Source organism: Bos mutus, chromosome 9, assembly GCF_027580195.1.
Source record: "Bos mutus isolate GX-2022 chromosome 9, NWIPB_WYAK_1.1, whole genome shotgun sequence".
Taxonomy (NCBI): Eukaryota; Metazoa; Chordata; class Mammalia; order Artiodactyla; family Bovidae; genus Bos; species Bos mutus.
This window is the reverse complement of record NC_091625.1, coordinates 96,502,065-96,520,533: the sequence shown is the minus strand read 5'-3', so window position 1 is coordinate 96,520,533 and position 18,469 is coordinate 96,502,065. Positions and strand designations below refer to the sequence as shown.

The following is an 18,469-nucleotide window of genomic DNA, read 5'->3' as shown; positions in this document are numbered from 1 at the left end:
CACCCCCAGAGAGCCTGTTCCCCCTTAGAGAGCCTGGCCTCCCCATAGAGAGCTTCCCCTCCCCATAGAGAGCCTGTCCACCCCCCGCAGAGAGCCTGTCTGCCCCCCAGAGAGCCTCCCCTCCCCATAGAGAGCCTGCCCCCAGCCCTGGAGAGCCTCCCCTCCCCATAGAGAGCCTCCCCTCCGCATAGAGAGCCTGTCCTCCCCATAGAGAGCCTGTCCCCCCTGCCGAGAGCCTGTCCTCCCCATAGAGAGCCTGTCCCCACCAGAGAGCCTGTCCGCCCCCCAGAGAGCCTGTCCTCCCCATAGAGAGCCTGTCCTCCCCCAGGAGAGCCTCGCCTCCCCAGACAGAGCCTGTCCTCCCCACAGAGAGCCTGTCCTCCCACCAGAGAGCCTCCCCTCCCCATACAGAGCCTGTCCTCCCCATAGAGAGCCTGGCCGCCCCCTGGAGAGCCTCCCCTCCCCATGAGAGCCTGTCCTCCCCATACAGAGCCTGTCCACCCACTGTAGAGCCTGTCCTCCCCACAGAGCGCCTGTCTGCCCCCCAGAGAGCCTGGCCCTTGCCCCCTCACTCGTGGGGCAAGGCTGGCATGGCCTTGATCTCCAGCTGACTGGTGGGCGGTCGGCCAGGTCAGTGGCTCCTTGCCTCCATGTCTTGGCAAGACACAAGTGGTCTCTGTGGGCTGGGAGTGCACGGTCACTCTTATTTCTAGGGAGCTCCCTGGCAGCCCCAGGGGAGGGCCTCATGCCCCCTTTCACGGATGCCTGGGCTTCCCCCTCTCTGTTTCAGGGCTCCAAGGTCCTGGCCAAGAAGGAGCTGGCCTACGTCCCCATCATCGGCTGGATGTGGTACTTCACCGAGATGGTCTTCTGCACGCGCAAGTGGGAGCAGGACCGCAAGACTGTCTCCGAGAGCCTCCTGCACCTGCGGGACTACCCCGAGAAGTACTTTGTACGTGCGCGGCCCACGGGGCGTCCGGTCACACTCGCACACGCTCCAACGATCGTCACACACACCCCCGGGGTGCCCCGGCCACACTCACACACACTCAGGCTGTCTAGGTCACACACTCACTCGGGCGATCATCACACATACACTCAGGATGCCCAGGTCACACACACACACACTCGGGGCAATCATCACATACACGCCTGGGGAGCCCCAGCCACACTCACACACACTCGGGTGATAGTCACACATACACTCAGGGTGCCTAGGTCACACTCACGCACACTCGGGCAATCGTCACACATACATCTGGGGAGCCCTGGTCACACTCACACACACTCAGGGTGATCGTCACACACATACTCAGGGTGCCTAGGTCACACTCACACACACTCAGGGCGATTGTCACACACACACCTGGAGAGCCCTGGCCACACTCACACATACTCGGACGATTGTCACACACACACTCAGGGTGCCTAGATCACACTCACACACGCTCGGGGCGATCATCACACACATGCCCGGGGTGCCTAGGTCACACTCACACGCACTCGGGGCGATCATCACAATCACGCCTGGGGAGCCCTGGTCACACACACGCCCAGGGAGCCCCAGTCACACTCACACACACTCAGGTGATCATCACACACATGCCTGGGGTGCCCAGGTCACACTCACACATGCTCAGGGCACCCAGGTCACACACACACTCGGGGTGCCCCGAATACACTCACGCACTCTTGAGGCAGTCAGTCACACTCACATTCAGGGTGCCTGATCACATTCACACACACTTGTGGCATCCAGTCACACTCACACATACTCAGGGCAATCATTACACATACACTCAGGGTGCCCAGGTCACACACACACTCGGGGTGATCGTCACACACATGCCCGGGGTGATCGTCACACACATACTCGGGGCGATCATCACATACACGCCTGGGGAGCCCTGGTCACACTCATACAGCTCGGGCAGTCGTCAAACACATGCCTGGGGAGCCCCGGTCACACTCACACACACTCAGGGCAGTCATCACACACACACTCAGGGTGCCTAGGTCACACTCACACACACTTGGGGCAATCATCACACATACACCTGGGGAGCCTTGGTCACATTCACACACGCTCAGGCAATCGTCACACACATGCCTGGGGAGCCCTGGTCACACACACACCCAGGGAGCCCCGGTCACACTCACACACACTCAGGGCGATCGTCACACACACGCCCGGGGTGCCTAGGTCACACTCACGCACTTGGGGTGATTGTCACACACATGCCTGGGGTGCCTCGGCCACACTCACACACACTCAGGGCCATTGTCACACACACGCCCAGGGTGCCTAGGTCACACTCACACATGCTTGGGGCGCCCAGGTCACACACACACTCGGGGTGCCCCGAATACACTCATGCACTCTCGAGGCAATCAGTCACACTCACTCACATTCAGGGTGCCTGATCACATTCACACACACTTGGGGCATCCAGTCACACTCACACACACTTGGGGCGATCATTACACACACACTCAGGGTGCCCAGGTCACACACACACTCGGCGTGATTGTCACACACACACTCGGGGTGCCCAGGTCACACTCACACATATTCGGGGTGCCTAGGTCATCCTCACACACACTCAGAGGCCCTGGTCACACTCATACACACTCAGGGTGCCTTGAATACACTCACGCACTCTTGGAGCAGTCACAGTCACTCACACTTGGGATGCCTGATCACATCACACATGCTCTTGCCATCCAGTCACACTCACACACACTCGGGGAGATCATCAAACACGCAATCAGGGTGCCCAGGTCACACTCACACACACTCAGGGTGCTTAGGTCACACACATACACTCGAGGTGCCCAGGTCATGTTCACACACACTTGGGGGCCCTGGTCACACTCACACTTTTGGGGTGCCTGATCACTGTCACACTCTCGGGGAGATTAGTCACATTCACACACACTTGGGGGGCCTTGGTCACACACAGGGCAACTGGTCACACACTCTCTGGGCACCTGGGTCATACTTGCAGGGGCCTTGGTCACACTCACACTCTCAGGGTGCCCAACCACACTCAAACACTCTTGGGGTGATCAGTCATACTCACACACACTTGGGGGCCTTGGTCTCACACACACACTTGGGGTGCCCCAGTAACACTCATACACCCTCAGGGGCCTTGGTCACACACACACTCGAGGTGCCCTGGTCACACACACACACTCAGGGGCCTTGGTCACACTCACACACTCGGGGTGCCCTGGTCACACTTAAACACACTCTGGGGCCTTGATCACACACACTTGGGGTGCCCCAATCACACTCACACATACTCAGGGGCCTTGGTCTCACACACACACTCAGGGAGCCCCAGTCTCACACACACTCAAGGTGCTCCAGTCACACACACTCAGGGTACCATGGTCACACTCACACACACTTGGGGTGCCCCAGTCACACTCACACACTCAAGGGCCCTGGTCACACACACACTCATCCCTCTGCTTCCTGAGCCTCCTCAAACACAATCCCTCTCTCTTCGAAGCTCACAGACTTGAACACTATAGACGTGGGGGCCAGAGGTCATGCCCTGAGGGGAGGCAGGCTCAGCTGTCAGGCCACCACTGCCCTGGTCACTTCCTCAGGCTCCTGTGGGGCTGTGTGTGACTGTGGCGTGGCTGGGGGATGGTGCATATGACCTCCAGGCTGCATGTATGACCTTGGGGCTAAGCATGTGACCTTGGGCCTGAGTCTGTGACCTCGGGGCTGTGTGTGTGACCTCTGAGCTAAGCATGTGACCTCGGGACTGAGGCTGTGACCTCAGGGCTGAGCGTGTGACCTCGGGCACGGACGTGTGTGTGACCTCAGGGCTGAGCATGTGACCTCACAGCTATCTGAGCGGCCGCACGGACATGTGTGTGACCTCAGGGCTGTGTGTGTGAGCGTGTGACCTCAGGGCTGAGCATGTGACACTGGAGCTGAGCGTGTGACCGTGGTGCTGAGCATGTGACCGTGGTGCTGAGCATGTGACCTCACAGCTATCTGAGCAGCCACACGGATGTGTGTGTGACCTCGGGTCTGTGTGTGTGAGCGTGTGACCTGGGGGCTGAGCGTGTGACACTGGAGCTGAGCGTATGACTGCGGGGCTGAGTGTGTGACCTCACAGCTATCTGAGCGGCCGCACGGATGTGTGTGTGACCTCGGGGCTGTGTGTGTGCGCATGTGACCTGGGGGCTGAGCGTGTGACACTGGAGCTGAGTGTGTGACCGCGGGGCTGAGCATGTGACCTCACAGCTATCTGAGCAGCCACAGGGATGTCTGTGATGGCCGTCCTGTCCCCTTCAGTTCCTGATTCACTGCGAGGGCACGCGGTTCACAGAGAAGAAACACCAGATCAGCATGCAGGTGGCCCAGGCCAAGGGGCTGCCCAGCCTCAAGCACCACCTGCTGCCTCGCACCAAGGGCTTCGCGGTGACCGTGAGGAGTTTGAGAAATGTAGGTAAGGATGACCCCGCGGGGCCCCCTGCAGCCAGGGAAAGGGACCCCCAGCACCCAGAGGGGAGCCAGGGACGGAGGCTGGCAGGTCACCCCTGGTTAGCCTGGGTCCAGGCTCCCGGCGTCGCACGAGTGGCCACAGCCCTTCACGACTGCACACACACCACTGTGAACACCGACCACGTGCCCAGACACCGTGCAGTACGTGCACACGCGTGCACACCAGGCCAACCCTACCCTCTACTGCTTGGTGCCGGTACTGCAGGCTGCGGGCGGCGCTGGGTTCCCTGGGGGTCCCGCGCCAGGTCAGCCCAGGTTTCTGGGGTGGTTTTGCTTTGTGTGGCATTTCTTGCCCGTCCTGTGGCACTAGCTGTCCCCCTCCTCACCCCCAGACAATGATCTCTGTGGCCTTGTCGTCCGAGCCCTGGATGACTGTAGGTAAAGACGAGACGCAAGTAGCCACAAAGCCAGCTTGCTCCAGTCTCTGGTCTCCAGTTGAACCCTCCTCCCTTTGGGTTTGGAAACGCGAGTTTTTACCCTTTCCTGCCCTGCGGCTGCCCTGGAGGCCCCACTGCCTGTCCCTCATCTCTCGGGAGGCAGGATCTAGGGGATCTCCTCCCCTCCTTCACCCTAGTCCCCCCACCCCACCCCACCCTGATGCCCCCCTGCACCCTCTCTGCACCCCCTGAATCCCAGCCACATCGCCCGGTGAGGCCGAGTCCTCCACCTCCTCCCAGGCCTGCATTGGGGATGGGGGTAGGGGGATGTAGGTGTGGACACTGCGGTGTTTCTCTGCCGTCCCCATGCCTCGGGGCGGGGGGACCCCCCGGAGCTCTGTGATCACGCTGACCTGTCCCGTGGGGGAACAGTGGCAATGCTGACTCCAGCACGTGCGGGTCCCTGTGATCACGCTGACCTGTCCCGCGGAGGGAACAGTGGCAATGCTGACTCCAGCACGTGCGGGTCCTAAAGGTCTCGGACTCTGCTCCCGGCGACCCTGGCCCCTCCGCTGAGTCTTCCCTCGCTTCCCTCCTGCCCGCGGTCCCCACATTGCTCCTCACTGGCCCCCTGCTACCTGCATCACCGCCTCTAATCCTCACATCACCCAGGCAACCCGCCATCACTCCAGGGAGAGGAAGGGACCACTGGTTCGGGACTCAGTAGCTCCCAGCACCGAGGACCTGCTGGAGGTGGCCCCTCTCCCCTTCCCTCTGGGAGCCGGGCCTCAGAGGGGCCCCAGCTGTCTGCCAGCACACCTGGTTTGCTCTGGTATCACCCCAAAGGCTAGAACCTCCCTGTCAGCTAGCTCCCTGTCGTTCCCTGGTGAAGTCCAGCAACCAGCACAGGAATGCCTGGCCCTGCTCCATCTCGCAGACACACCTCCTGGCAGCTGCTCCATCCAGCAGGGTCAGGAGGCCTGGGGATGGCGCTGGCTCCTCCCCTCACCACTGTAGACCCCGGGGACAGGTCACCCCACCCCTCGGATCCTCCGTTTGCTCTTCTGTAAAACTTCTTAGGGTTATGAGCAGGGCTTAAATGAGAAAATACACGTGGGTGACTCAGCATCAGGGCTGGCACGTCGTAAACATCTCATTGAACGTTGGCTCTGACTCAGAGCCCTCTGCTGCCCGCTTCACCCCTCGCGGTCTCTTCCAGGCGGGGGTGTCGAGCTTCCGGTTCTGATTTTCCCTGCCTGGGGTGACCCGTGAGACTCCCTGAGCTTTGCCTACAGGCGGAAGGGGCCAGGCTGCCCAGAGGCTGCCCCACTTCCCTGGATAGTAATAATGATGATGGGTGATGGCGGGGCACTTCTGACACCCAGCAACACAAGCATCTCACACACAGCATGACCGGAGTGTGTGCCCGCTGGACGCAGAGAAGGAAACACGTTTTGATTTCCAATTCGCAGATGGGGAAGTTGGGGCTGAAGGATGGGGGAACTTATCCCAAGCGGCTCTACCCTTACACGGTGGGCCATGGTCACACCCAGGCAGCCTGGCGGGCGGGGCCGGACCCTCGTGCTCCTGGGCTCTGCAGGCAGGTATGTCTAGTGCCTGGCCCGGTTCTGTCACTTTAAGACCTAAGGTTTCTTTTCTGGAAAAGGAGGGAACCCTACAGATTTAGGCTGTTCTCTGGGGGACCTCCTGGGGGCTGTCCCCTATGCTTGATTAATCAAAGGGACCCCCACCTCTGTGGCAAGCGTCAGGCTCCTATGTCAGAGCGGCCTGAAGAAAGGAGGTGTGTTTTGAAACCCTTGACCCAGCATGAACCCTCATACCCTGGGGCTCTGCAGCCTGAAGGATTTTCCTTCTGTGTCATTCATTCTGTGCTTACAATGGCTGGGCGATGTACTCAACTGAGAAAGTTATTCTCCACCAGCCTTTCTCTTCCTGGGGTCGGGGGGACCTCTTCTCCCCGCCAGGGAGGACAGGGGAGTGGTCTTCTTGCTTGGGTTGGGGGTGGGAGGTGGGGACCTGCCTGCCCTCACCCCTTCAGGTCAGCGGGAGGGCCCTTGGCTAAGACCTGGTCCAGCTGCCGGAGCCCCCGCTGTGGCCCCAGGTGGTGGTTGGGCAGCCAATCAGAAGCAAACAGACAGACCACGTGACTTTCTGCCCGCCCATCAGCCGCTCTCTCTGTTGGTGGTAGTGCGGCTGTGCAGGGCTCTGGCTAAAGTCTACCGAGCACAGGGCGCTGGACCCTTTGGGAGGCGCTGACTTTCATCGTCCTGAGTCACCTCCGTTCTCCAGGAGAATGAGGCTCAGGGAGGCCGAGTGGACTGTCCAGGAGGAGATCCCACAGCTGGGAACAGGTGGTCCTGGGGCTCACACCCAGGCTGACTGCAAAATTCCTGCTCTCTTCACTGTCCGGTCCTATCTTACTGGCTGTGTAGGAAGGGCCATCAGTTGGCACTCCGTGTTTCCACCCTGCTCTCCCCTCACTGTTCCTTCGGGCGTCCTCCCCCATCCAAGAAGCATTCATGAAGCCTGGGCCAGGCCCTGGGGCTGCAGCGGTGGGTGTCGACATAACTTCCATATTCGTTGTTCATCGTTCAGTCACTTAGCCACGTGTCCGTCTCTTTACGACCCCATGGACGGCAGCAGGCCAGGCTTCCCTGTCCTTCACCATCGCCTGGAGTTTGCTCAGACACACGTGCACTGAGTCCGTGATGCCATCCAACCATCTCACCCTCTGTTGTCCCGTTTCAGTATGTTGACAGGTTAACTCACCATTGGGTAGACATTAAAATCACACAATCTTGTTTGTTTCCCAGCCATGTGTCAACTGACTACACCATATTTCAACTCCTTAGGAAGTCTCCAGTATCTTATTCTCATTTTATAACAATCATATTTTTCTAGGGGAAAAATGCCCATAGAATGGTTACATTGCCATGACTCAGAGACTTCCTTAGACAGTATTCTTTGGATTGCTTTATCTGTTAATATTTGTTTACATACCTGTTGTAGCACACCTAGATGGGTCATTGTAGCATTGCTTTAAATTGATATGACCTCAATAATAAGTGTTTTCTATTACCAAGTTATAGTGTGCTTTTATGATGATGGAACGTGATGTGTGTTCAATGTAGAGTGTTTGGACAATATAGCAAAGTGTGAAGAAGAAACCATAGTTCCTTCATTCCCAGATAATCAGCCAGCAATTTGATTCTTGTTTTCCAGTATGTATATTACAAACCGGAATTGGGTTCACACGCTATATACTGCCTTGTATCTGTTTTATTTTTTATAGTTTCAGCTGTATATGACTGTACACTCAATTTCAGAAACAATGAAAACCCAACACTGCTGGGAGTCCTCAATGGCAAGAAATATCACGCCGATTTATACGTTAGGTAAGTCGGCTCCATTTCCTTTCCAGAAAATGGAATGCCCATCCCAAAGCAAATAAGTCACAAATGACCCACAGACCTTCTCCCAGGGGAGTGTGCCAATAATTTCGTGTCTGCAGTCGGCATTGAACGGAATGCGTTCACAGTCCTGTTTGTATCGAGAGACTCATGCTCTGTTGTAAATAATTAGGTTAAAACTCTCTTCTCCCCAGCCACTCTCTGACTCTCTCTCATCAAAGAGCTCGGGTCTGAACAAATGAGAGACAGTATTTTACAGTCATTTTTGAAGCTGAGTGTGAGAGTTTATTTTATTGAACCCTTTTCTTGGAGGATATATCTGCTCCATAGAAATGGACACAGATACAAGCATTCTAGAACTTACAAAGGGACCTAGAAGCAAATGGAGACCACTTTAGCAGCATCTCACTTATGTGTTATAGTCCAGGCTAGGGAGTGTGGAGAGGCAGGCATCCTCCTGGACGGGTCTGGGTTGTTGAATGGGCCCTGGCCCATCCCCTGGTGGGCCGTGACTGCATCGGGCCTAAATTTCTCCAGTCCAAGGAGGGTGTGGGTTTCCCCTCCTTTGATCAATTGCATTACCCTCTCACTTGCACGCTATCCAGGCTGCCGAAATAGAAGCTGAAAGGTGTTAGTTTGAACTAACACCTTTAGTTATGTTAGTTTGAACGTTGTTAGTTTGAACCGGTGTTCGGGGCACTTGCCGTGGGCCTCCCCTCTGCTAGCCACTCTCTGCCTTGCAGGCGGATTCCTCTAGAAGAAGTTCCGGAGGAGGAGGACAAGTGTGCGGCCTGGCTGCACAAACTCTACCAGGAGAAGGTCAGTGCTGGGGCCCAGCTCCGCGCCGTCCAAAGCTCCCTTCCAAGCAGCAGCTGTGGGTGCTGGGGCCTTTGGGAGTTTATAGAGGCGGCTGAACCTTTCTTGTGGGGGAGACTTCATGCTCCGGATAACAACCACCCCAGATAATAATAGTCAGTAGGGGCTAACACTCTACTTGGCAACAGGGAAAAGCGAAAAAGCGAAAGCGAAGTTGCTCAGTTGTGTCCGACTCTTTGCCACCCCATGGACTGTAGACTACGAGGTTCCTCCGTCCGTGGGATTCTCGAGGCAAGAACACTGGAGTGGGTTACCATTTCCTTCTCCAGGGGATCTTCCCGACCCAGGGATCAAACCCGGGTCTCCAGCGTTGCAAGTAGACGATTTTACCATCTGAGCCACCAGGGAAGCTCAGGCAACAGGGAAAAGAACTTGCAAAATACTTTTAAAAGTGGACTTCAGAGAAAGAATGGAACTATGTTACGGGTGTAGTGGACAAAAAAAAAAAAAGGGTCCAGGAGCTCTTGTCCATTTTCCTGCCACTGGTCCCAGGGCAGAATATTCTTGAGGGTACGGGTGTTCTCTGCAGCAGCCATGGCTGAGTCCATAGTTAGGTAGCATGTCTGGTCCCAAAACATCACCAGCATAAGCAGGACAAAGGCCCACAAGGTTCAGCCGGGCCAGGTTTGAACTGTGCCGTGCCCACCCCATCACCCCTGCCCAGCCCCCGGCCGCCTGTCTGTGTCCAGCCTGCCGCCTCCCCCCGCCCCCGACAGCATCTCTGATCCCCCCATTCTCTCTCTGTCCTCTTAGCAAGGCCTCATCTTTCAGTGGTTTCCCCCACACAGACATGCACAGGGCAGAGGGAAACTTAATCACTATTGCACCGACTGCTCGCTCTAACGCAGGAGAAGTTTAGCCTCCACCTGGTGAGGGAAGCATTTTCAGGCACAGGAAAACGTCTTTTTGAATCCATCATCCATTTGGAACCCAAACCAGTTCGTTATCTAGAATCAGATACATTCCATAGGCCTCTGATTTCCTTTCACCAAAGTCTATGAATACGGGCTGGCTAATGTTCACGTTTTTTCCGCCCCACGGCTTAAGAGATGGTCACACAGAGCTTTAAGGGGGCCTGCGCTTCACTAAACAAGAATTTTAATCCTACCTTTGAGAATGTGTTAGGATTTCGGTCTAAAAGACTCCCAAATCTCCACCATCAGATGGAAGAGATGCTCTTAGAAATGTGCTCGGTTTTTGGAATCCAGATCCTGGCGCTATATTCTCATGTTAGAAGTCGCGTCTGTGTTCCTAAGGACGAGCTTTTCCAGCAATGACTGTAGACACCCTCTCTCCGAGCCGCCTTTAGTCTCCTTTTGGGGGCATTTACAGCAGACCTGTCTGTTCTCCTCTCACGAACACTTAGGAGAGACTGGTTTGCCTGCCCCCAGAGCATGGAATTGCAGACTCCTGGGCCTCAGCCTCGGGGTCTTAGGGGCTTTGAGGGAGAACCAGTGACGCTTGTCAGCAGCGAGATGCTGAGTTTCCGACGTGCTGGCACCAGGCCTGGGCCCAGACAGAGGAACACAGGACAGCAGAAGCCCCTTCCCGCAGGTCTCCTGCACAAGGCAGCATTTTCCTTGTGCCGTTTTCTGCTTTAGTCATTTCAGTTCAGTTCAGTCGCTCAGTCGTGTCCAACTCTTTGCGACCTCATGAATCACAGCACGCCAGGCCTCCCTGTCCATCACCAACTCCCAGAGTCTACTCAAACTCATGTCCATCGAGTAGGTGATGCCATCCAACCATCTCATCCTCTGTCATCCCCTTCTCCTCCTGCCCTCAATCTTTCCCAGCATCAGGGTCTTTTCCAATGAGTCAGCTCTTCGCATGAGGTGGCCAAAGTATTGGAGTTTCAGCTTCAACATCATTCCTTCCAATGAACTCTGAGGACTGATCTCCTTTAGGAGTGACTGGTTGGATCTCCTTGCAGTCCAAGGGACTCTCAAGAGTTCTCCAACACCACAGTTCAAAAGCATCAATTCTTTGGCGCTCAGCTTTCTTCACAGTCCAACTCTCACATTCATACATGACCACAGGAAAAACCATAGCCTTGGCTAGACGGACCTTCGTTGGCAAAGTAATGTCTCTGCTTTTTAATATGCTGTCTAGGTTGGTCATAACTTTCCTTCCAAAGAGTAAGTGTCTTTTCATTTCATGGCTGCAATCACCATCTGCAGTGATTTTGGAGCCCCCAGAAATAAAGTCAGCCACTGTTTCCCCATCTACTTGCCATGAAGTGATGGGACCAGATGCCATGATCTTAGTTTTCTGAATGTTCAGCTTTAAGCCAGCTTTTTTACTCTTCTCTTTCACTTTCATCAAGAGGCTCTTAAGTTGTTCTTCACTTTCTGTCATAAGGGCGGTGTCATTTAGTGGTAGAAAAAAACCTGAAATTTGTGCTAAGAAAAGGCCTCAGAGCTGAATCCTTTCATAAAGAGCCACACACACAAACCTACAAACATGGCCTCCAAACCCCATTGAAGCAAAGCAGGTGTTTCTCCACTGGCAACAGACGTTCGCCTGTCTTTGTGCAAAGCGAGTCCACCAGGCTTTCCTCAGAGGCCCCCTTTTCTTCTTACGGTCTTGGATCCCCCTCCAAACTGTTTAGCATGAAGTGACGGTGGTCAGTTTGGAAGGAGTTCTCAAAAGGAGCATCTAGGTCAGAGCTCTCAAGCTCGTGATGAGGAAAGTAAGGTCCAGAAGACAAGGGAACAGCAGGCATCTTCCAGCTCATTCATCAAAGCCAGAGGCTGGGGGGCTGGGGCCTGCCCCCACAAAGGCCTGGGACTGCAGCCCGTCTCCGGGGCGGTGAGCAGACCTTTGAGGCTGCCCTTTTCCCTTGAGGGCCAACCACTGACCAGTGAGAGAAGGTGGTCAGCGGTGCCTCCACGAGGAAACATGATCGAACTTCTGTGGTTTCCGCGTCAGCCTCGTTTTCTCAGGAGCCTGCGTGGGTCTGGGGCTTGACATGCTTAAAATCTCGGTGACCCACCACGTGGGGCCAAGGGGTGGGGACTTCTTTTTACCCTCACGTTTCCAGTGGACGGTGTCAAAAGACAATTCTGTTGACTCCAGGCTTGGGGTTTTAGGGGTGCAGCTCTCAGACTTAACAAAAAACGAAGGGGGCGGGCAGCCACGGACTCTGGGCCAACACTTTGTTCCAGCAGGGACGCCAATAAAGAGGAAGCTGCTTCTGCCATTTCAGCATTCTCTAAAACAGGAAGGTATCAGCTGTGCGAACAGGGCCATCCTTTAAGTGGGACAGATCTCACAGTTAGAAAATGTACATGTATTACATGTCAGCATTTGGGACACCCCACCCCGGCTGGGGGTTGGGGGTGGCACCAGCTTTGAGAAGCATTGACCACCCTGGACTACTCTCCTTGGCAACCCACGGCTGGCTCCCAAGTGAATGCCACCATTTACCCGTGATGCTAGACCCTTCGCTCCCCAGAGCCTTCAGGGTTTCTCATTTGTGTGGTTTGTAACTTTTCATCTCTAATTGAAAGTGCTTCTCTGGGTTATAGTTTGAAGTTTGTGGAAAGGATTAGCAGTTTGCCATTCATGGTGCTTCCCGGGTGGTTCAGTGGTAAAGAATTTGCCTGCAATGCAGGAGCCATGGGTTCGATCCCTGGGTCTAGGAAGATCCCCTAGAGAAGGGAATAGCTACCCACTCCAGTATTCTTGCCTGGGAGATCCCATGGACAGAGGAGACCAGTGGGCTAGAGTCTCTGGGGATGCAGAGAGTCGGACACGACTGAGCGACTAAACAACAGCTGTGCCAATTAAGGCACGGGCGAAGGAGGCAACGCTGTGAGGGGCTCTGTGGGTGTTCCCCGGGTCCCCGAGGCTAAGGGCAGTCTGAGTCGGTGCAGAGCTGGGGGCACAGGGCAGGGAGCCGGCGGGAGGGGCTTTGTCTGGAGCACTGGCCTTCGGGAACTGGAATTACGTGGTTTTCAAGCTGCCGCTGGGTGTTCCACTGTCACAGAGGGCGTCACTCCTCGGAAGGGTGGCAGGCCTGGCCCCACAGCACCGTCCTCTGCAAACGCCACTTTCCCCGGCCTGAGCCCTGGCTGGCGCCTGGGGGAGCTGTTCCCAGAAGCCTCCCCCCGCCCACCCCCCAGCCCTCTGCGTCCCACTTTCTTTTTCCTCCCCTTTTCCTCCCTTTCTACCCCAGGGTCATAAGAGAAAATTTCTTTTGCCGAGTGAACGCTGGCAAGGCCCGCTTAGTCCAACTGTACGTGGGCGCCCAGCCTCCATGCCCTCCTGGCCCGTGCGTTGGTGGCAGCTGCTCTCAGTGTAGCCTTGGGGCCCTTGTCCTCCGCCAGCAGGCTCTCCTGCTCCTACAGACTTTGGGGTTGATGTTTCTTTCTAGGAATCAGCTCCCACTTCCGGTGTATAATGTGCCAGAGGATGGTAAGACGCGAGACCAAAAATGGAGGCACCATTAACCGTCTCCTCCCTGCTGGGTGGACTTTACTACAAAAGAAATAACACAGCCCAGAGAGGGCTGCGGAGCTGACATCTGGCCCCGAGCCAGGCATCCGCGTCTTACCTGACATGGTCACAGGGACACAGCCCGGGAGGCTGGCGGGAGTCACAGGGACACGGGAACAGTGGGGTCTTGGGTGAGGTTTGGTTTTCTAATTGAACCAGAGGAAAAAACTCTCAATATGAATTCTGAATCTTGCTGACTCCTAAGAAAGGGAGTGCCTTCTCCTCTTGTTAGAGGTACACAGGAAAAAATCCTGGCTTAGCAGGTGTCTTAGTGGAAATGAGAAGGAAAAGGCATCCCCGGTTCCCCACTGTGACATCACAGTGCATGCTAAGGTGCTCAGTCGTGTCCGACTCTGCCACCCGATGGACTGTGCCCTGCCAGGCTCCTGTGTCCATGGGATTCTCCAGGCAAGAGTGGGTTGCCATGCCCTTCTCCAGGGGATCTTCCCAACCCAGGGATCTTACCCAGTACTCTTACATCTCCTGCCTGGGCAGGCGGGTTCTTTACCGTTACTGCCACCAGGGAAGCCCAACATTATTACAATAGAAAAGCACGATCAAGGCTATTGAAGGAAAAAATTCGAGAAAAGGAAACTCACCCATTTTTTAAAAGGGTGAATTTTATGATATGTAAATGTACCCCAGTAAAGCTTTTGCTTTTCTTTTTTAAGGCACAGAAGTACCATTTCCTGTCTTAGTCCAGGCAGGCCTCTAAAACAAAGTGCCAGAGGCTGGGTGGCTTGTAAACAGCAGAAACTTCTTCCCCACAGTTCTGGAGGTTGGATGTTGAGTTCAGGATGAGGGTGCCCGCGTGGGCGGACTCTGGTCCTAGCCGTCGTCCACGTTGCTGCGTCCTTACGGTTGAGGGGCGAGACGGCTCTCTGGGGGTCTCTTTCATAATCGCATTCACGGGGACTCCACTCTCATGACCTGTAACACCCTGCAAGGCCCCTCCTTCTCATACCTTCATCTTGGGGTTAAGGTTTCAGCATGGAATTCAGGGAGACAGGCGCAGACTTCCAGCCCACTGCAGCCTTGTTACCAGGCTTCACCGCGATGAGAAAAACCACCCAATTCTGGCAAGAAGTGGAACCAGAGGCCCTGGCAAGTTAGGTACCATCCTGTGGGGCATCCACACGTCACTGTCACTTCCAAGGAAGTCCTCCGCTTAGCGGACTGGCTGTGGCTCCCTCACCTCCTTTGTTCGTTGGTGCTGGGTCTGCCTTGCTGTGCTACTGCACACGGCCTCTCCTGCCGCAAGCCAGAGAGCTGCTCTTTATTGTGATGCGTGGGCTTCTCCTGTGAGGCAGGGGCCTTAGGGCGCACAGGCTTCAAGAGTGGCTGCACACGGCTTGGTTGCTCAGTGGCCTGTGGCATCTTCCCAGGCCGGGGGTCAAATTCATGCATTGGCAGGGAGGCCCCTATCCGCTGTGCCACCGGAGAAGCCCTCCTTTACCTCTTGAGGGTGGGACACTCCACACACGGTCCAGTCTATTTACAATTGCTTGATCATGTGCTTTTCTTGAGACCCTCCTGACTTGCCCCCACCCTCCAGGAGACCCAGGAGGGAAGTTGAGGAGGGGCAGGAGTTTGGGGGGGCGGGCGGGAGCCGCCATGCAGAGCCCCTGAACTGCCCAAGAAGGGCCAGAGGCTCTCCTTCCAAAGCGGCCCATCTGAGGATTCATTCGGAACATGGCATCGTCCAGTACATCTTGGTTGGGGAAGAAGACGAGTATGGCCAACTTTAGACATCTCTTTCTCAAGTGGATAAAAGTTTAGCACTTAATTTTGGTTTAGCATCAAAATTCAGCACTTAAGGTAGAGGGTTCGGGTGCATGGACGCTCATTTCTCCAGAAAACTCAACTGCCTGGAGAACTGGGCCATAATGGGTGAGCCGGCCGTCTGGACCACTGATGCGCTTTGTTGGGCGAGCGCCCTGTCGGCCCTGGGATACTGTTAGGGTATTTGGGTTGAGCTGGGGAGACTCCCGTGGTCTTGCCTGGGCTGGGGAGGGTGGGACCCAGTGGGCCTGGGTTGGGGTGGCCGGCAATCAGCAGCCCTGTGCCCACAGGACGCCTTCCAGGAGGAGTACTCCCGCACGGGCACCTTCCCCGAGACGCCCGTGGTGCCCCCGCGGCGGCCCTGGACGCTTGTTAACTGGCTCTTCTGGGCCTCGATGCTCCTCTACCCCTTCTTTCGCTTCGTCGTCAACATGGTCAGCAGCGGCTCCTCCCTGACGCTTGCCAGCTTTGTTCTCGTCTTCTTTGTGGGTGAGTCCGGGCTGCCGGGGCCAGGGCTGGGGCCGGGTGGGAGCCTCTGGGGGCAGGGGAGGACGAGGCCCTGGAAGAGGGGAGCACCCCGATCAGAGTCCTGAATCCCGGGGTTGGAGGACTGCCTTGCCCCCTCCCGGTGCATGCACGGGGCCCTGTGCACACAGGGAGCCAGCCCCTCCAGGGACGAGCTCCTGGCCTCTGCAGAGGGCTTGTGTCACAATCGCTTCCTCCTCACCTGCAATAAAACCATTTCCTGGGTCCCAGCAGGAGGCGACAGAGGCTCTTTGCCATTCAGAGCAGGTCAGGACCTTTTAGGGGGAAGTCAGCATGGGTGCTTCTCCTTGGCTGGCTGCCGCGTGGAGATGGTCAGCTCAGTCCTTTGGCTCATCACTACGGGCGTCGTTTCAGAGGACTGCCGTTTCTCCACGGCCCACGCTTCCCTGGATACTGCTGCTTTTTGATGGCGGGGGCAGCCAGTTCCCGCTACACAGGCCGGGTCTGTGTACACAGGCCGGGTCTGGCTGGCCGTGTGTCCGGGGGCGGGGGGTGGGGGTGGGATGGGGTCGGGGTGAGCTGTGGTCTCCAGGCCCCACCGGAGGGGATGGGTCCCGCCTTGCACAGCAGCAGCAGGAAGGCAGCGCCCTCTGGAAGAGGCTGGGGCTCCCCGCAGGTGACGGCTGGAGACACAGGGCGCCTCCAGCTTTTGAGGAACCGACTACTCTCTCCCCAGACCTCAGCACCCTTGAGCCCTCATCTTGCCTCCCACTTCCCTGAATCACTGTTCCTTGGTCCTCTCACAAAGCCTTTTCACCTCTGGAGTCAGGTTCGCTCCACAACGCCATCAACTCCGCAGCACAAAGTTCTAATACTGGGGTAGGGGGCTGATGTTCGGAGCTGGCCCCAGGCTGAAGGCAGCCCGTTATAACGGACCCACGGGCTCCATGAGCCTCGTGGGCTGGGTGGACCCCTGTCCTCGTCGGGTCCCTGGTCTGATAGTTCACAGACAGGATGCTGAGGCTCTGGAAACTCATGCATCGCGACTTGGGAGGTTTCGGCCACTCCTCCTCCATCCACTTTTTCACGCCTACTGCAGACTGTGCAGTCAGGCTGTGATGGGTGCCGGGCTCATCAAGGGGATTGAGGTAGATGTGGTCCCCGCACCCAAGGAGCTCACCACGTCTGTCCTCTCTGGAGGGAGCGTGTAAACCACAGCTCCTGCCTCCGTATCCTGTTTTTTAGCCTCTTGGTGGTTAAACTGGGCTCTTGCGTACATCCTACACTTCTTATCTCTTTGGGCCAAATCCCGCTGTCGGAGAAAAGGCAGGCAGGGACGCGGCTTGTCTGCTGCTCTGAAACTCGCACAAGAAGCTGTGTTGAGACAGGCTGGAAACTAAAATAGCTATTTGTCCAGGAACGCGCTTCCTTATGCTTTGCTGAAGGGTGCCTGTAAGCTGCTGCACCGTATTCACCGAAGAACCGTTTGTCCTAGGGAGGGGCACCGGGAGATACAGCTTAGCACATTCCGCTCACCTCCACTGTCCAAGGACTGAAACTCACCACACAGAACAGCCTGGCTCTGTTCTAACGTCTCTCAGGCCAGTTAGAACCCTGGCCCCATGCTCAAGGGCAGCTGTGAGGCAGGGATGGTGAAAAGCACCCCAGACCACCCAGCTCTCAGCTGAGGCTTGAGGTTCACAGAGCTCCCCCACTTTATTCCGTCAGGCAGGGCCCACCGGAGTCCCCACAGGCCTCTGACTTGCCCTTCCTGTTTCCGCAGCTTCCATGGGGGTCCGATGGATGATAGGCGTCACGGAAATTGACAAGGGCTCTGCCTACGGCAACATGGACAGCAAGCAGAAACATAGCGACTGACCCGGGATGTGTCACCACCTGAAGGGGACCTTGGGGGGACTGGTGGACGCCGCCATCACCCTGGGCGGGACCCAGTGATGAAGCTAGGGGAGCCCCTGCTGGGGAGGCAGGGGCTGCGGTCTCAGCGTCAGGTGGGGAGGAGGATGTACTTAAATCTTTCCCCCAGCACGCTTTAGTGGGCTTCGGGTCTCGTTCTTTCCGTGTGTGAGTCTGTGTGAGTGCGTGTATGTGTGTGTTAAGAACATACGTGAGAATGAGGTATGCTGAGTGGGATCATTGCGAGGGTATCTGAGGTGCGGGGGGAGGGCAGAAATGGGGACCTCGGAGGGTGGGGGGTTCCCTGCCATCCTTTGGTGCTGAGTTTTCTGTTAACCCTGGCTCACTACAGAGTGAAAGACACTTTGGTAAGATGACTAAATTATGCCTCCAAAAAAACAAACAAAAATTAAACTGTTGGGCTTCTCTCTGGTGTGTGCACACAGCGCTGCCCTCCTTCCCTTCAGACCCCCCTTCCTGTATTTTGGAGTTCTGGACCGCAGAGCGCTCCCGAGCAGGGAGCTGGGAGCTGGGGGTGTGGAGGGCAGGCCAGGTGGCTGGAGGAGGTGGGTTCC

General features: G+C 56.3%; 1 protein-coding gene across 4 annotated transcripts in view; it reads left to right on the top strand.

The window, feature by feature from the left end:
* AGPAT4 (1-acylglycerol-3-phosphate O-acyltransferase 4) overlaps positions 1-18,262 on the top strand; it is a 136,770-nt gene extending 118,508 nt beyond the window's left edge. For 3 of the 4 annotated variants that reach the window (XM_070376993.1, XM_070376992.1, XM_070376995.1), the window contains exons 4-9: positions 791-952; positions 4,322-4,475; positions 8,222-8,324; positions 9,083-9,158; positions 15,785-15,983; positions 17,764-18,262. In XM_070376993.1, coding sequence (XP_070233094.1) covers positions 791-952; positions 4,322-4,475; positions 8,222-8,324; positions 9,083-9,158; positions 15,785-15,983; positions 17,764-17,858 — 789 coding nt within the window. In that variant the 3' untranslated portion in view covers positions 17,859-18,262. The remainder of the gene's footprint in view (positions 1-790; positions 953-4,321; positions 4,476-8,221; positions 8,325-9,082; positions 9,159-15,784; positions 15,984-17,763) is intronic. The other variant, XM_070376994.1, reaches the window with a different exon arrangement.
* The last annotated feature ends 207 nt before the right edge of the window (positions 18,263-18,469 follow it).